The 16,182-nt window shown below is 49.9% G+C and overlaps 1 protein-coding gene across 1 annotated transcript; it reads left to right on the top strand.

The window, feature by feature from the left end:
- Positions 1 to 5,308: 5,308 nt before the first annotated feature.
- LOC308302303 (uncharacterized protein) lies at positions 5,309 to 14,602 on the top strand (the record flags this gene model as incomplete). The annotated part of the gene is made up of 5 exons (XM_080746559.1): positions 5,309 to 5,754; positions 6,004 to 7,278; positions 8,437 to 8,860; positions 8,996 to 10,253; positions 10,761 to 14,602. 5 exons carry the CDS (start codon positions 5,309 to 5,311, stop codon positions 14,600 to 14,602), a joined length of 7,245 nt encoding a protein of 2,414 aa, XP_080602685.1.
- Positions 14,603 to 16,182: the final 1,580 nt, after the last annotated feature.

Genomic DNA, 16,182 nt, shown 5'->3' with positions numbered 1-16,182 from the left:
GGGGGACCCTGGTCTACAAAGTATATAGAGATTAAGTGGTTACAGTAGGTGTAGTGTATGTAAACCACACAAGGCAAAAGATATGTTTGTGTACTGTATGTCTTTCATGTGGCATAAGTTTATTGGCATCCTAGTCTCGCGCTGCCAGACTGACTTGTGAGGCAGTTGGCATCCTGGCAGACAGATGCCCAGCTTTGTGGTTAGGTAGGGCTCGGCGAGTGGGCGAGACCTTTTAGTCGATGGGGGTCGATGTGACTAATCCAGCAGTGATCTGGACTAAAGCTTGCCATTGCAGGGGCGTTCATCATTCTTTCCCTTTGAGTTCCCCGTCCCACTGCTGTCCTGCTGTTCCACTGTTACCCCCGATACAGAGTTCAAATTGGCACATGGCACTCTTTGTTTAAGTTATAATGATACACTGACACACAAGGAGATACAGTTACGCACACAACACATACACAGACACATAATTATTTTCTTGTCTCCTTAGCTGTCTTCTACCTACCTATGTTATCGCATGCAAGATTTCTTTTTTAAAGCAGGTTTGCCCGGTGATATGTGTGTGTATTTATAACACATCGTAAGATAATGTAGGCCAGTACGTCTAGGAGAGCTAAATTAACCACAGCACCTACTCTCCTTAGAACATCTCATCTAGAAAAATCTCCAAATTCTCCATAAAGAGGTTTTTATTGTAACCGTAGGTCGCAGATTTATTATGTGACCGGTCACAGCTTGTCCGTATGTATCCCTGTCACGCCTGACACGGTGGTTCTATGGGTTTGTCGCTCTGACATCATGCTCCGACGTCACTGTGATGTCAGGAGAACCACTCTGAACAGAATGGGTTTGCCGCTCTGACATCACGATCTGGCTTCACTGTGATGTCACACTTACAGAATCCCTTTTATGCCCATATATGGAGTTCCCTGATGTCATCAATATTAAGCCCATATCTAACAGGACTTCATATGGGAATGCCCATATATGGAGGCCACATCGGCCACATAACACACTAACAGAATCCATATACCGGTATGGCCAAGACAGATGGCCAAGACAGCCCATATCTGTGTGGCTGGTTCTACAGACAGGGATCTCCATGTATGGGCATAAAAGGGTATGATGTCACATAACGAATATGTTTGGGATCTCACAGCATATCTCCATATACAGTACATGGATCTCCATGTATGGGTACCAGGGGTCTCCATATACAGTATGGGTAACTGGCCCGATATGCATCACTGGCCAAGAACGCATGTCGCCCTGAGGCGTCTTACTAGTAGTATTTAAAATGGGATCTGATCGAGTTCTCTCATTAACTTGACTCTCCTGATACAAACGGAGAACGTTACATGGGGCCCAGTCTGGCTTATGCAACCCATTATGGGAGCTATATGCTGAAAGTTTCCATTAAGGGACCTAATGACAAGGAATTAACAGTAATCTCCAGACCCATTAGGTCAGTGACAGAAATCAGACTCCGCTCCCACTCCCCCTCCACCACCTACTATTATGGAACATGACCAGACAGCCTCTTCCTCATGCAGGGGCGTCAATTGGGTATGGCAGGGGTATGCAGCTGCCATACCCTGGGTCCAGGGGGGAAAATAAAAGTTACTTTTAAATATAAATCCATGAATGTCTCTTTGTCTCTCTGTTCTGGTTATTATGTTGTTAAATTACAGTAAAATATCTACAAATGCAAAATTTTACAAAAGGGTCACTTTAACAAGGTATTATAATGATATTCTCCACACTTGTATTCTCCCCATCTTGACAAAATGGTACAGGTGCAATTCATTATTTAATTATGGCACATTTACTATAGCCTATGCCAAGTTTAGCTGCACTTGAACAATCGTTTCGGCTGCCATATCCAGCCCAAGAAACCGTAGAAACGGGGGAAAATGTAATGTACTTCTTAAAATAAATGTATCATGCCTGTTGCTAAGGTATGGCAACATGACTGGTGTCGCACGCGTGCAAGACACCAGTCATGTTGCCATACCTTAGCTTTTTCTGAACTGACGCCACTGTCCTCATGCAGTGAACACCTTAAGTGTCACGGGTAAGAGGTTTAAGTTCATAGGGAAAAAGATACCCCTCTTTTAACTCTTGACCCATTAAAACTGGGAAAGCATCTGTGTCATTTTAGACTTTAGCTATATATTGTTGCTGTCGGGCAGAAACCTCTTATCTCCATTTCCTAACATTTTGTGTTTTTTCATACTTTCTTTCGTACTTTCATACAACAGCAGGGGTGTCCAAACTTTTTTCAAAGGGGGCCACATTAGAAAATATTAAAATATCCAAGGGCCGACTGACATAATGTACTTTCGGTCAGACCATAACAGAGTCACAGACATATGCATCGCAATTACAATATTTTATTTGTGTAACAAAATAGCCTTTCTTTGACCCCTTCAGAATGAGACAACACATTATGCTATAAAATATTCTTGTTTGACGGTGCTGGCGGGCCGTTTATAATAGAATTTAGGAATGAAGCTGCGGGCCATAAAATGTGTCATCGGGACGCATTTGGCCCCCGGTCCGCACTTTGGACACCCCAGTGTCTGTTGGATTAAATATTAAATAAATATGGATCAATAAATCCATAACCAAAATAAGACACAGAGACAAAGGACTAGATCTTAGATTGTTGTATTTTGGAGAGAGCAGACAAGGAAGACAAACAGTGAGCATACCATCCTAGTGGCAGCTTGCTAATTCTCTCTTCCAAAGATGGAAGTTAACATACAGTAAAGAATACAGATTATGACAGTTAGATCGTGGGACTCATTGATTCGTTCCCATATCAAAACAAGAAGACAGAGACCATAACCATAACAAAATACCTATCAGTGTCAAACAAAAGTATCAAAAGTAGAAGATCCACAAGCGATGTGTTTTGATTGATTGATCGATTGACTGATTGAATACTTTATTAAACAGCACGGGTACAGTCATACACTTTGTCTAAAAGGATAACACCATTGGGGTCCTACTGGTATATGTATTAGCTTGTAGATCTGCTACTTTTACTGTTAGGATTTAGAAGAAGGCATTTGTAGAATCAGCCTCCAGTCAAATAAAAAAAAAGAAGAAGAAAGAAATCATGCTAAAAATGTGAGTATAGTGTGGTTATGTAGGGGCAACTCACACATACTGTAATGCACCGCACACAAGTGGGTCGAGTTCTACATGAGCTGGCTGTGTAGCATGGTCTACTCCTTCACCTTTGACCTGATGTCCCCCCAGTATGCCCCTAGCACGCACATACTGTACACACAGTCACAGTCACACGCACGCACGCACGCACGCACACACGCACGCACACACACACACACAGTAGCTACTGTATACTCCCATGGAAACCTATGTGTATCGTGCAGTCACGTTTATCTCTCCACTGTCCTTTCATGCTCGTAGGCCCAGGCGAACTGCTAAAGCTCTATGGCTATCTGGCCTTGATAGCATGGGGTCTATATATAGTGGGTCCCTGTGACTGAGCTGGCTCCGAGTGTCAGATTCCAGGGGCATACATCCATCCTGGCCCGGATCAGCACCTGCTGCTAACTATAAACCCACCCACCACACCCCCCACCCCCGAAAAACCAACCCAACTCAGACAGGGAGCTCAGTGCCAAACCAAACCTCAGCCTGGAGAAGAAAAAATAACACATACGGGTTAGACTCAGCTGTAGCCCTTTTTCCTGGAGCCAGCTTAGAGGGGAGGGGCAGAGAGACAGAGAGAGATAGAGAGTGAGAGAGAGAGAGAGAGAGAGAGAGAGAGAGAGAGAGAGAGAGAGAGAGAGGGAAGAATAGATTAGTTAAGGGAACTAAAGTGTAAGTGCTACAAGTGAGATGTCCTCCTTTCCCTCAGCAGTGTCTTTTCATATGGCAGGCGGCACCAGTGTGTTTCTGTAGTGGTCTAGACGGTTGGCTCGGCCCTGCATGGCTGAGCGGTGCTGACCGCTGGTCAATGCTGGCCCCCTCCGGGGTCAGGGGACATGTATAGTGTTTCTGCGTTGTTGGACGCCGGCTCCGTGGATCTGGAAGGGACAGAGGATTGGATGAAGAGGACCTATCGCAGCACAGCGAGGAACTCAATGCCCTTCAGGAGAACCCTATCGTTCAGCCAAAAGGTACAGTGGAAACGCTGCCGTCCTTTCCCCGTATTTGCACCCGCTCACACCGTGTGGGTGGGCATGGGCTCATCCCTCTCTGCAGCTCCGAGGCAAAGGCAGTGTGTTCAGGACAGATAAATGGTATGTACAGTAACTATACACAACAGCCAAATTACAGTAATAGCCAAATTAAATCTACTGTCAATTGTAATGTACGTATATCTGAGCTCCAGAACTCAGTAAAATAAAGCTTGGTAACAGTAAAAGATTTAATGTTGTTGCACAGAGGATCGTGGATGTAATCTGAAATTCTTGAAAAGCTGTCTGCAGTGAAGCCCGTCTGTGTGCAAGCGATTTGTTTAATTTTTGATCTGTAATTATTAGACTATTGTATTAAAATATATTGTGTGCAAAGAGTAAGCACATTAGCACACATATTTATGCTGTTGTGTTCGTTACCAATTTGCATGGTGCATGTACGCGGCAACAGGCCCAAATTAACCTATCTATTTTTATGTTGGAACCCCGTTTAAAACCAAGTAGCAAATTAGCCTATCTATTTTTATGTTGTAACCCCTTTTAAAACCAAGTAGCAAATTCTCACAGCTTTAGAGAGGTGAAAAAAGGTCACTAATTCTGCAGGCTGTAGACAGGCAAACAGGCAAACAACATAATGTGTACATTCCTTACCAAATTTGCACTAAATAAGCTCATGTCCTAGGATATTCACCCATGATGGAAATGCATGGGGTACTGCATCAATGCGTATGCCGGTACATAGATAGTGCCTTAATGGCATTTAACCCAGTTTTGATTTGAAGTGGATGTTACATGTCTATCCCTGCATTGCCTCAGTTCCCTGTCTTTCTGCTGTCATATCTAAATCAAACAAATATATATATATATTTTTTTTAACTTTTTTTTTTAAACTCTTTTTTTTTGAAAAAAATTTTTTTTTTTTTTGAAAAAAAGTTTTTTTAGTAAAGAAGCGGTCGTGGACTCTAGATGTGAGCGGCCCGAAGGGCCGCGAACCTCTAGTAATGAACAAACTACATATGGATACACACGTCAAACTGATGCATTTCTCTGTCCCAGTCCAGGTAGAGTCCAGAGCAGACAACAGGAGAAGACTGGACTGGCCACTGTAAGACTCTGGAGCTATTGGTCTAGCAATGGACAGCTGGACTCTCCAGGGGGACAGTTACTCTTTCCTGCGCAGCGCGCCCCGCACCTTCTCCCTGCGCCACCGCGACGGCACCCCTAATCACGTGGAGATCTTTGACATCACCAACATCCATAGCACTCGCAGTGCCATCTCCGAGACCACCTGCCTGTGTGACATATTCGGGGACGACTGCGAGACACCGTCCCTATCCAGCAGCCCCACTTCGGGGTCCGTCGTCCCTTCACAGCAGAAGGAGGCGGATGGGAGAGCTGCCGTATCGCCCCTGGCGGATGAACTGAACGACTCCTCGGGCTCCTACCACACCGCTCCTGGTTCCAGTGAAGGAGAGGAGTTGTTTGAGGATTCTACAGAGAAGTTCCACAGCCCGACACCGCAGAGAAACCATTCAGAGGGCCCGGAAGTGAGCTCAGTGAATCAAAATACAGCTAATCCGTCAGCCGAGGCACACAGCCCTACTTGTAGCGCTAGAACTCCATCTCCTGGAGCTAACAGCTCACATACACTCAGCCCAGAGGGAAGAGTGTCAGCCTTATCCACATCTTCAGTTGATACGAAAACATTGAGTCATTCAAAACAAAATTACTTGGAAGCTGAATCACGGAGTATCACTCCTAGATCCCAAGATAGACATAGCAGCTTCTCTTATCAATCATCGACTCTTTGCCCCTCCCCTGAACTCAGAAACAGAGCCAACTCCTCATCTTCCTCGGAACCGCCCCCCTCTTCGTCTGAATCCAGAGGAGCAGCGATCTCACCGGAGCCAAGGAGCATCTCTCGTAATCGAGAGAGGAGCTCCTCTCCAGAATCCACGTCAAGGGGTTATTCACCAGATTTGGTATCATCGACCTTTGCACCCAGGGTCCTTATTTCCTCCCATTCTCCCTCACTTAGCAGCACAGGAATATCACCCCAGTCGAGAGAGACATCAGTCTCCCCCTACTTTAAGAATAGGTCCTGCTCCCCGGACACGCAGGCCTCATCTCCTTATCCGGAGCTGAGAGGGAGGGTTTCCCTGCCAGACCTCTTTAGCAGAGGCTCCACGCCGGACATAGAGCCCTCTCCCTGTACACCTGAGCCCATTCATTACCACTCCCCTGCAGGAAGAGACACGACACAAGCATCCCAGACACCAAACAACAGGTTATCAGCTGAATCTGGCAGCACTGTATCTACACCTCACTACACACCTCCCCCACCCCTCATATATCAAACCTCCACACCTGAACTGAGGGTTTCACCTGAATCTAAGCACACCACTCCGTCACCTGATTTACTCAGTGCAGCTCTTCCACCAGAGAATCAAACCAGAGGCCTGTCCCCTGTCCTCTCGCCAGGAATAACATTAACTCCCCCTCCCCCTGAATCCAGGCTACAAGGCTCCTCGCCTTTAGTGGGTTACAAATCAGCCCCGTCATCTGAAGCTGGGTCAAACTACTCTCCAGTAGAACGCAGGTATACTGCGGCTTCACCTGAGATCAGGATCATCGCATCCTCGCCCGAGGCCAGAAGGAGAGAGTGGTCTTCTGAAGCGAAGGAGACATCAAACTCCTTGGATCATCACCGTGACTCCATCTCTCCAGGCGCCAGAAGTCTGAATTCATCTCCCCCTCATATAACAGGAGTTTGTTATTCTATTGTTCAACCCGAGGACAGAGACTCAGCCCCATTTCCTGGACTGTCCCGTCACTCCACTCCTGAGTGCAGTCTAATAAATCAGCCGCCTGCCCAGAGGAGCGGCGCACCGAGCAGAGGCAGCGCACAGAGCAGTCCAACAGAGTCCTCTGGTACAACAGGGAGTTCACCTCAGATAGGAGGCGTCACGTGTACTGTCCTTCAGCGTGAGAACCCTGAAACAGCACTCTCACCTCAACCAAGGTACAAAACACCTTCACCTGAGCCGAATCATCAAACTCCATCACCCGAGCCAAAGCACGATAGTCCCTCACCTGAGCCAAGGTATCCAACCCCTTCATCTGACAGGTGTAAATCTCCTTCACCTCGACCCAGAAAACAAGCGTCTTCGCCTCTTCCCTCCTCACCCGAACCAAGGTTTAATCGGCTGTCACCTGTTGCCCCCTCACCTGAACCTAGGTCTCGTCAGCTGTCACCTGCTGCCGCTTTAGTTGAACATAGATTTAGTCAGCAGTCTCCTGTCGCTTCATCACCTGAACCTAGGTCTAGCCAACTCTCACCTGTCGCTGCTTTAGCTGACCATAGATTTAGTAAGCAGTCACCTGTTGCTCTATCGCCTGAACCTAGGTCTAGCCAACTCTCACCTGTTGCTGCTTTAGCTGACCATAGATTTAGTAAGCAGTCACCTGTTGCTCTATCGCCTGAACCTAGGTCTAGTCAACTGTCACCTGTTGCCCCCTCAACCGAACGTACATTTAGTCAGCAGTCACCGGTTGCTTTATCACCTGAACCTAGGTCTAATCAATTGTCACCTGTTGCCACTTTAGCTGACCATAGATTTAGTAAGAAGTCACCTGTTGCTCTATCGCCTGAACCTAGGTCTAGTCAACTCTCACCTGTTGACGCTTTAGCTGGCCATAGATTTAGTCAGCAGTCTCCTGTCGCTTTATCACCTGAACCTAGGTCTAGTCAACTCTCACCTGTTGCCCCCTCAACCGAACGTACATTTAGTCAGCCCTCACCTGTTGCTCTGTCACCTGAACCCAGTTTTAATATTCTCGCACCAGTCTGTCCTTTAATTGAAGCTGACCATCAGTATACACATCTCTCTCTTCCTCTAAACGATATACCTGAAGTTGAGGAGAGTGTTTATTCATTTGACAAACATAGCCCCCACTCTGAAAAAGAGCTGTTCGCTGTGGCCGATATTGAAAACGGGTCATCTGCTGTGAAAAGTCCCATCCAGTTAATTGAGGTTTGTGACTTGCCTTTTTCAGATAAAGCGAGAGGGTTAGAACAAAGCATTGACAGGGAAATAACACTGAATGAAATATACCAGCGGTATAATCCAAATTCTGAGATCGGCCCTGCTGTTGTCCATAAGGAAGACTTGTATAGTTTATCACCCGAAGTCAGGAACGACAACTCTCCGACAAAACTAAAGACTCCCTCCCCTAATCGCCCAGTCTCCCTCGGCGGCAGGAGTCCAAATAACTCACCTGCCCACAAGGCCGCGACTAAGTCACCCATACAGAGAGCGGAGGACCTGCGGCCCACACGCCCGACCCACTCCCTGAGCCCTGCAAATAGAGAAAACAACATTCATCCAGCGGAGCACACAGGGAGAGAGCATCCACATCCTAAAGCCTACGGTGGAACTGGAGAGAGGCCCTCTGAAGACATGGCACACCGCGCAAACAGGAGGAGGACGCCTTCTCCTCCATTAACCAGGTTCACCCCTGTCCACATAATAGCCCCCGAGAAGCCGTACCGACACTGGCAGAACAGAAACCATAGTCCTCCTCAGGTATTAGAGTCCCCGCCAGCTGGTAATGTAAAGAAACAGGTGACAACCAGGGGAAACCCCAAAACTGCCCCCAGTGACAGTAATAGCCAAGCCCACTGGGTCAGACTGGAAAGGGAAATGGAGATGGAGCGCGAGGAGGAGGAGGAGGAGGAGGAGGAAGAGGAGGAGGAAGAGGAGAGAGAGAGGGAGAGAGAGAGGGAGAGAGAGAGGCAAAAGCACAGGAGGAGGGAGATGGAGAGAGAGAGGCAGAGGGAGGAGCTGTTGTCTGAGCAGGGGGAGGGGAGGCGGGGGGACGCCAGTTACAGAGGGGAACAGGTTGAGCTGTCATTCAGTGCCAGGAATAGAAAAGGCCCCGCTGGAGCTCCCACAAGCAGAGAGACTCGACAGCGAGTGCCAACAGCACGCTCCTATTCAGAGAGCCTGTTTGCCGCTAGACACATACAACAACAACAACAACAACAACAGAGCCTGCTCCACGCACAAACTTCCCAGCAGGACAGCAGGGGCGGCGGTCCCATCAGGAGGCAGTACCCCGCTCCGCCCCAGAGCAAGATAGCTGCGCCCAGACACGCGGCCGCCGGCAACAGGCCCAGCCAGAGCTCCAGCTCCAGCATGGGGAGTGAGCTGGACGAGGCAGACAATGAGGTGCAGTGGTTCAGCGACCTGGCCTTCAGCAGCCTGTCCAGCCCCGAAGTGGACTACCTGGACATGTACAACAGCAGCCACCGCTCCTCCACCAACGCCTCGCAGCCCTCCACCCAGGACAGCCCGGCAGCGGCCAATGCCGCCTGGCTGGCCTACGCCGAATTCAAGGGCTCCGCACCGCGGCTGGACAACGAGGATTTCCTGTTCCAGCAGCCCGGTGCCTACTACTCCGACGGCCTGGACCCGTCACGGCGCTACGAGATGGGCAGCTTTGAGTGCGTGGACGTGGCCGTGGAGAGGGAGGAGTCTAGGAAGGGGAAGAGATGTGTGCCAAAGAGGCAGATCCAGCTGAAGAGAAAGACAGCGGCTGAAATGAAGCAGGACGAGAGCAGCGAGAACAGCAGCCCTCTCATCACAGACAGTCCCTCGCTGCAGCGACGCTCCAGAGACACCTTTGTAAGACAACATAGCACTCCGGCAGCCATGGAAGAGTGCTACCGCCCCGAGCCCAGCCCCGAGCCTATTAATAAGAAGACAGAGAGAAAATCTAGACTCCAGAAGTCCGCGTCTCTGGATGAAACGTGCACCAGCAAGACCACGATGGCCACCTGCCTCATTAAAAGTGTTTTATCCAAGAAGATGCGAAGCATTGACAAACGATCGGGAGATGAGCAGGAGACGAGCGGGGTCAGCCCTGCCTCTGAAGACAAAACCCCGCCACCACAGTGTGCAGAAGCACCGCTCAGAGAGTCACCAAAAACTGATGCGCAGCATCTGAGCTCAAGCCTTCGCTCAGAGCATAGCCTCTCATCTGAAGAAGCTCTGAGAAGAGACTCAAGCCCACAGGGTGAGGTCAGACAACAGAAGAACTTTTCTGGGAAATTCAGCAACAGGCCAAGTCCAAATAATAACAACACCAATTTCACCTTGTCAGAGAGTGACAGAGAGTGGCCTGATTCTCAACGCAGACAGACAACTTCCTCTGGAACAAGATTTAGTCAGCAGTCTCCTGTCGCTCTATCACCTGAACCGAGGTCTAGTCAACTCTCTCCTGCTGCCGCTTTAAGTGACCATAGATTTAGTAAGCAGTCTCCTCTAGCTGACCATAGATTTAGTAAGCAGTCTCCTGTTGCTTTATCACCTGAACCGAGGTCTAGTCAACTCTCTCCTGTTGCCGCTCTAAGTGACCATAGATTTAGTAAGCAGTCTCCTGTTGCTGCTCTAGCTGACCATAGATTTAGTAAGCAGTCTCCTGTTGCCGCTCTAGCTGACCATAGATTTAGTAAGCAGTCTCCTGTTGCTTTATCACCTGAACCTAGGTCTAGTCAACTGTCACCTGTTGCCCCCTCACCAGAACGTAGATTTAGACAGACAACCTCCCCAGCAGGACAGAGATCGGAATTCACAGCGCCGTTTGACGGTAAAACATCCACCCCCAAAAACGTAATCCCTGGAATTGGAGGAGAGCGAGGGGATGACAGTAAAGGGTGGGAGGAAAGGCAGGCTGGTGACTCAGCAAATGCCACAGCCGGAATCACAGGCCCCCGTTTGGCCGCCAGAGCCTGCAGCGCCGAGGCCAGGACAACAGACAGCGAGCTGGAATGCGAGGGCCCTGCCACAGCAGACCACAAGCAACTGCAGCAATGTGACAACAGCACCTACATGTCAAACACGCCAGAGATTACCTTCAAAGCCAGTCCCGCCCCGGAGAATAAGAAGAAAACCTCGCTCAATGTCTCTCTCTCACCTGACATGGAAAATAGACCCGAGCTACACCGCGAGACTCCGTCACCAGATGTGCCTTTTGAAGAAAGGTCGGAGGGCAGAGCAGAGAAATCGGAGGAGGTGGAGGAGAACGGGAACAACAGAGCGAAGGCCCCCATGCACAAAGTGCGGGATGTTAGGAAACTCGTGAAAAACACGTACAATCTGTCTTTTAAAGCGACCAGTGCCACGCTGCCGTCATTCAGGGATGACAATGAAAAACGAGAGGTAAGGGAGGAGAGGAGGGAAGAAAAAATAGAGGAGAGGAAGGAGGAAAAGATCATGGAAAGGAGGGAGGTGAGGAAAGAGGTGAGGACCGAGGAGACGAGGGCGGAGATGTCAGAGCAAAGGATGGAGGAAGAGCGGGTGGAAGAGATCAGGGAGGAGAAGAAGGAGGTGAGGAAGGCGGAGGTGAAGCTGCCACCAGTCTCTCCATCTCTGCAGCGAAAGGCATCACCTCTGACTCGCCAGCAGCAGCCAATGCAGATCGAATGCAAAGCTGTTAGGAAAGAGGACAAAAACAAAATGACTCCCAGCAAGGCGGAATCGCCTCTGCCACCCACTGGCGTGCCACAGGAGAGTCACAAGACGGCGGAGGAGGACGCGAAACCTGGACCGGCTCTGCCCGGCTCACACACAGAGACGGAAACGCAAAGCGTCGAGGCGAGAGGTCACAAAACGACAGACGACGAGGTGAAAAGCGAGGTGGTCAGACGAGACAAGAAGCCTCCCATGTTGGGGAGCCTCCCCAAAGTTCCCAGCAAGGACAGAGAGGTGTCCACCGCCGTCGTGCTGATAAGGGACGGATCCAGCAAGACCAAGAGACCTCCGTCACCGGCCCAGGATGACCTTCAAAGCTCGTTCCGCACGCAGTCTGCGTCACCTTCGCGCCCCATGTCCAGCATGAGCCCGGGCGGTGGCGGACACTCCGTTTCCATGATATTGAAAGAGAAGGGATATCAGGCAGACATCGGGGCAGTAGTGGGAGAGGGTCAGCCCACACCCGCACCTAAAGGGGTCCCCCACAAGCACGTGAACCGCCTGGAGGTCCCGCTGCAGACCAACACGTCCTCGGATGGATGTCAGGCTGAGCCACGGAGGGAAAGAACCTTCTCCTCCTCGTCCACCAAAACTGGTCCCCCAGTGTCCTCTGACAGCGGGGAAACCCCTTCAAAGGTCAGTGACGGGGATGCGAACAGCGACAAATCCACACTAAAAGACACAGCGAAGCAAAGCGGAGCGTCTGCTGTCAGAAACATGCAGCAACATCAGACTCCATCTCAGACCAAGCAGAAGGAGCCGCTCGATTTCGAAGCGGTGAAGCGACTGGACCCGACGTTCCCGACAAAATTACCCGCTCCGAGGAGATACAGACCGCAGCCCATCGAAGTGAAGTCGACGTCTAAAGAACCACAGCAACCGGAGGTGACTGGAAGTAACCCACCAAGCAGCAGGCCTCAAACAATAGAGGTGAAGTCTATTGCTAATAATAATTCTCAGAAGCCAGTGGTTCCCCCTAAACCCAAATTTAAACCAGCCGATCTTGTGCCGCAGCCGAACGAAACGCAGAAATCAACAGAGACGACATTAGGTGTAAAACCACTGGCCGAGGAGAGGCCGTCTCAAACAATAGTAGTGTCCTCACCGACCATCTACAGAAAGCTCTCAAATGAGACGACATCAGCATCCAACTATACACGGAAACTAGCGGTGTCTGCAGTCTCCAGCTACAGACCTCCCCCAGGCAAAACCACAGCCGCCATTTCTGGCACAACGACCCGATCTACAGCGCTCTCCGAAACAGAGGCGTCAGATGAGAGAGCTCAACAGCAGCAGCAGCAGCAGCAGCAGCAGCAGCAGCAGCAGCAGCAGCAGCCAGGGACTTCACCTCAGAGTTCCAGACACACACAAAGACCAACTACGTTAGCTACAGCTCCCATTTCAGCCGCAGGCCCAGGTGTGACCTCAGCTCCAGGCCCAAACCCTGGACCTTCCACTTTCCCTGGCCCTGCCTCAGCTGTACCCAGCCAGTCGAGCCAGCCTGCAGTTACGGATCTAAGCGTTCAACCACAGCCTCGCAGGACGACATACACACAGGAGCAAGCTATGACGGTTACTTCCAACAGCACCAACAAACAATCCGCTGCTGTGTCCACCACGGCACAAGTGCCGGGATACACACATGCACCGCCACGCCAGCAGTACCACAGGTCCATGTCCAACGAGCGCTCCCAGACCCAGAGGATGGATGACCTGCGTTTCTATGCCTCCGACGACCCGCCCAGCTATGACGAAAGGGAGAGTTTCAGCCCCTTGATGCTGCCCGACCTGACCGCCAGGAAGCCACACCGCTACCACCCGTCATCCCACCCGTCCTCCCGCCCGCCGCCGTGCTCCTGCACCTCAGGGTGCCCCTCTCACCCCGGCCCCGCCCCTCCCCACCACCACCACCACAGCCCCCGCAACCTCACCCCTCCCGCGCCCTCGCACTCCCCGGGCCAGGCGCTGCCTTACCCCATGGCCCAGCCCCACCCCCGTGCCCACCACTGCAGATCCGATCCCCTGCCCATGAGCTACCAGCGCAGTTCTCCTAAATCGAGCCCCATGGGCCCTAGCCAGCCGCCGCCGGCCATGTACCAGTCGCTTCATCAGCCTCCACACCCCTCCCTCATGCAGCCCCCGTCCCAGCAGATGGACCCCCGGCGGCCCCCCGCTCATCGGTCTCCGCAGCATCCGCAGCCGCCCGGGGGTCCTTACAGTGACCACAGTCATGGCCACGGCCACAGCCACTCCCCTAACCTCCCCCCGATGGACGCCCAGTACCTTTGCAGCCCTCAGGGCCTGGGTCCGTCCTATGGCTCCGAATACGGGGGCGACAACTCCAGCATGTACTCGGAGAGCAGCTACGGGCAGACGCCCCGCAGGGTGCTGATGGATCCCGAGACGGGGAAGTACTTCTACATCGAGGTGCCCGTGCAGCCGCTGAGGAAGATGCTGTTCGACCCGGAGACGGGCCAGTACGTGGAGGTGCTCATCCCCCAGCAGGCCATGTCCCACTCGGGTCTCTATCCTCCCTCCGCGGCCCCCTATCCCTCCCTCCACAACACCAACATGTATGCCGCTTCGCCGCAGCAGTACCTGCCCTACGGAGCGCCACAGTCCCAGCCGCACCCCCAGGCTCAACCCCAGAACCCTCGCCACCCCGAGGCCTCCGCCCCGCCGGCGATGCACCAGGGCGGACCTGGAAGCGGCTACGGGAATCCGTCGGGCCAGGGCTCCAAGCCAGATCCCCAGGGCCATCCGCCGCTGGACCAGAGCTACCTGGAGAGCATGTATTATGTGCCGACGGGGATGAATGCAAGCCCCAACCCCGCAGACTGCTACCACAAACATCCCCCCGGCCAGCCCAACGCAGGGGGGAAGAGGTCCTGAAATAGAGGTTAGAGGCCGCCCTCCTGGAGCCTGTTGGGTTTTAAATACACAGTATATTATAGGCGTGTCTAATGTTAGCCTGTAAATGTTATTGGAGTTTTCACAGCGACATGAAGACAGTGATTCTGTGGTTGTTGTTGTCGTTGTTGTTTTAGCCCCTCTTGCTGCTTCTGTTTTATTATACGCACTGTTTTTGGTAGATTATATGGATGTTATTACTCTAAGCTTAATGGTTTTGAAGTTGCTCTTTTCTATGATGTGTCCTTTGAACTATGTGATGAAGCCATAAGAATTATGGATCTAAAACTGTGTGTACATATAACCACATCATATACTAATCATACAGGATTCATTAGCAATATAAATCAACAGATAACATGAATTGATTAATAATTTGTGTGCTTCAACAATTATCTCCTACAAACTTGAAATCGATGTCTCAAGAAGAACCTCGTATTTATTTATTTTAATGTTTCCGTTTAATACTGGGTGCGTTTTGAGTGACGGTGCACACCACAAACAATGTCAATAAAACAATGTCACCTATGAATGTATCGGCCTGTGGTGGCCTTTTTTTGTCACACCTACAGTATACTGTACACATTTTGTAAACTGAACTTTAACTGAAAGGAGTATTTCCCCCCCAAAAAATTACTTATTTTCTAACAATTACACAAAACCATGAAGCCTTCAATACATGGACATTCCTAAGCCAATATTTGATGGCCAGGGAAGACTCGAAAAGAGTCTCCTCATCTCCTCAAAGAGTCTCCTGGTCTTCTTAAAGTGATAGTTCACCTATTTTTTACATGAAGCTGTGTGAAATACTTGCCATTAAAATAGTGGTTACAAATGTATTAATTCATTACCAGAGTCCTGTGGTCAGAGTTCTGGTCAGTTTTACATGAATATAAAGTAGTTGATTTAGCAGGGGCTCATGGCCCAATCATTAAAAATAGATGAATCCACAAAACTAGCGTCATTTGTATTGTTGACCTATTTCTACCAAATAGACCAACTTTCGTTCAACTTTGACCCCTCTGTCACATGGTACTATTTTTTGTGTCCAGTATCACTACGCCGCTGCAACGTATTTCCCCAAAACAAGGTGCTTTGCAGTCAGCTGATCAGAACGAAACCTCGCTCTATATGGTAGAAATAGGCCAACAATACAAATTAAGCTAGTTTTGTAGATTAATCTATTTTCAATGATTGGGCCACGCCAAATGGCCCCCACACCATTGAAACTACTTAATATTCATCTAAAACTGACCAGAACTCTGACCACGGGACTCTGGTAATCAATTAATCCATTTTAACCACTGTTTTAATGGCAAGTATTTCACACAGCTTTATGTCAAAAATAGGTGAACTATCACTTTAACATCTAAACTTAACGCAACCAACTGTTTGCTGTACATATGTTTTGTTACTACTAGTGTCGATGATGTCTCTGATATATTATTGTACATTATTGTATGTCTTAAATTGAATACATCGGAGCGCAATGGAAACAAGAGTGCTCAGGACTTTATTGTGTTGTCCTTTTAGCCCAAGCGTATGACTGTCTGCTACTCTGT

Source organism: Nannobrachium achirus, assembly GCF_963921795.1.
Source record: "Nannobrachium achirus genome assembly, chromosome: 17".
NCBI classification, from domain to species: domain Eukaryota; kingdom Metazoa; phylum Chordata; class Actinopteri; order Myctophiformes; family Myctophidae; genus Nannobrachium; species Nannobrachium achirus.
This window is presented reverse-complemented; position numbering and strand designations above follow the sequence as displayed.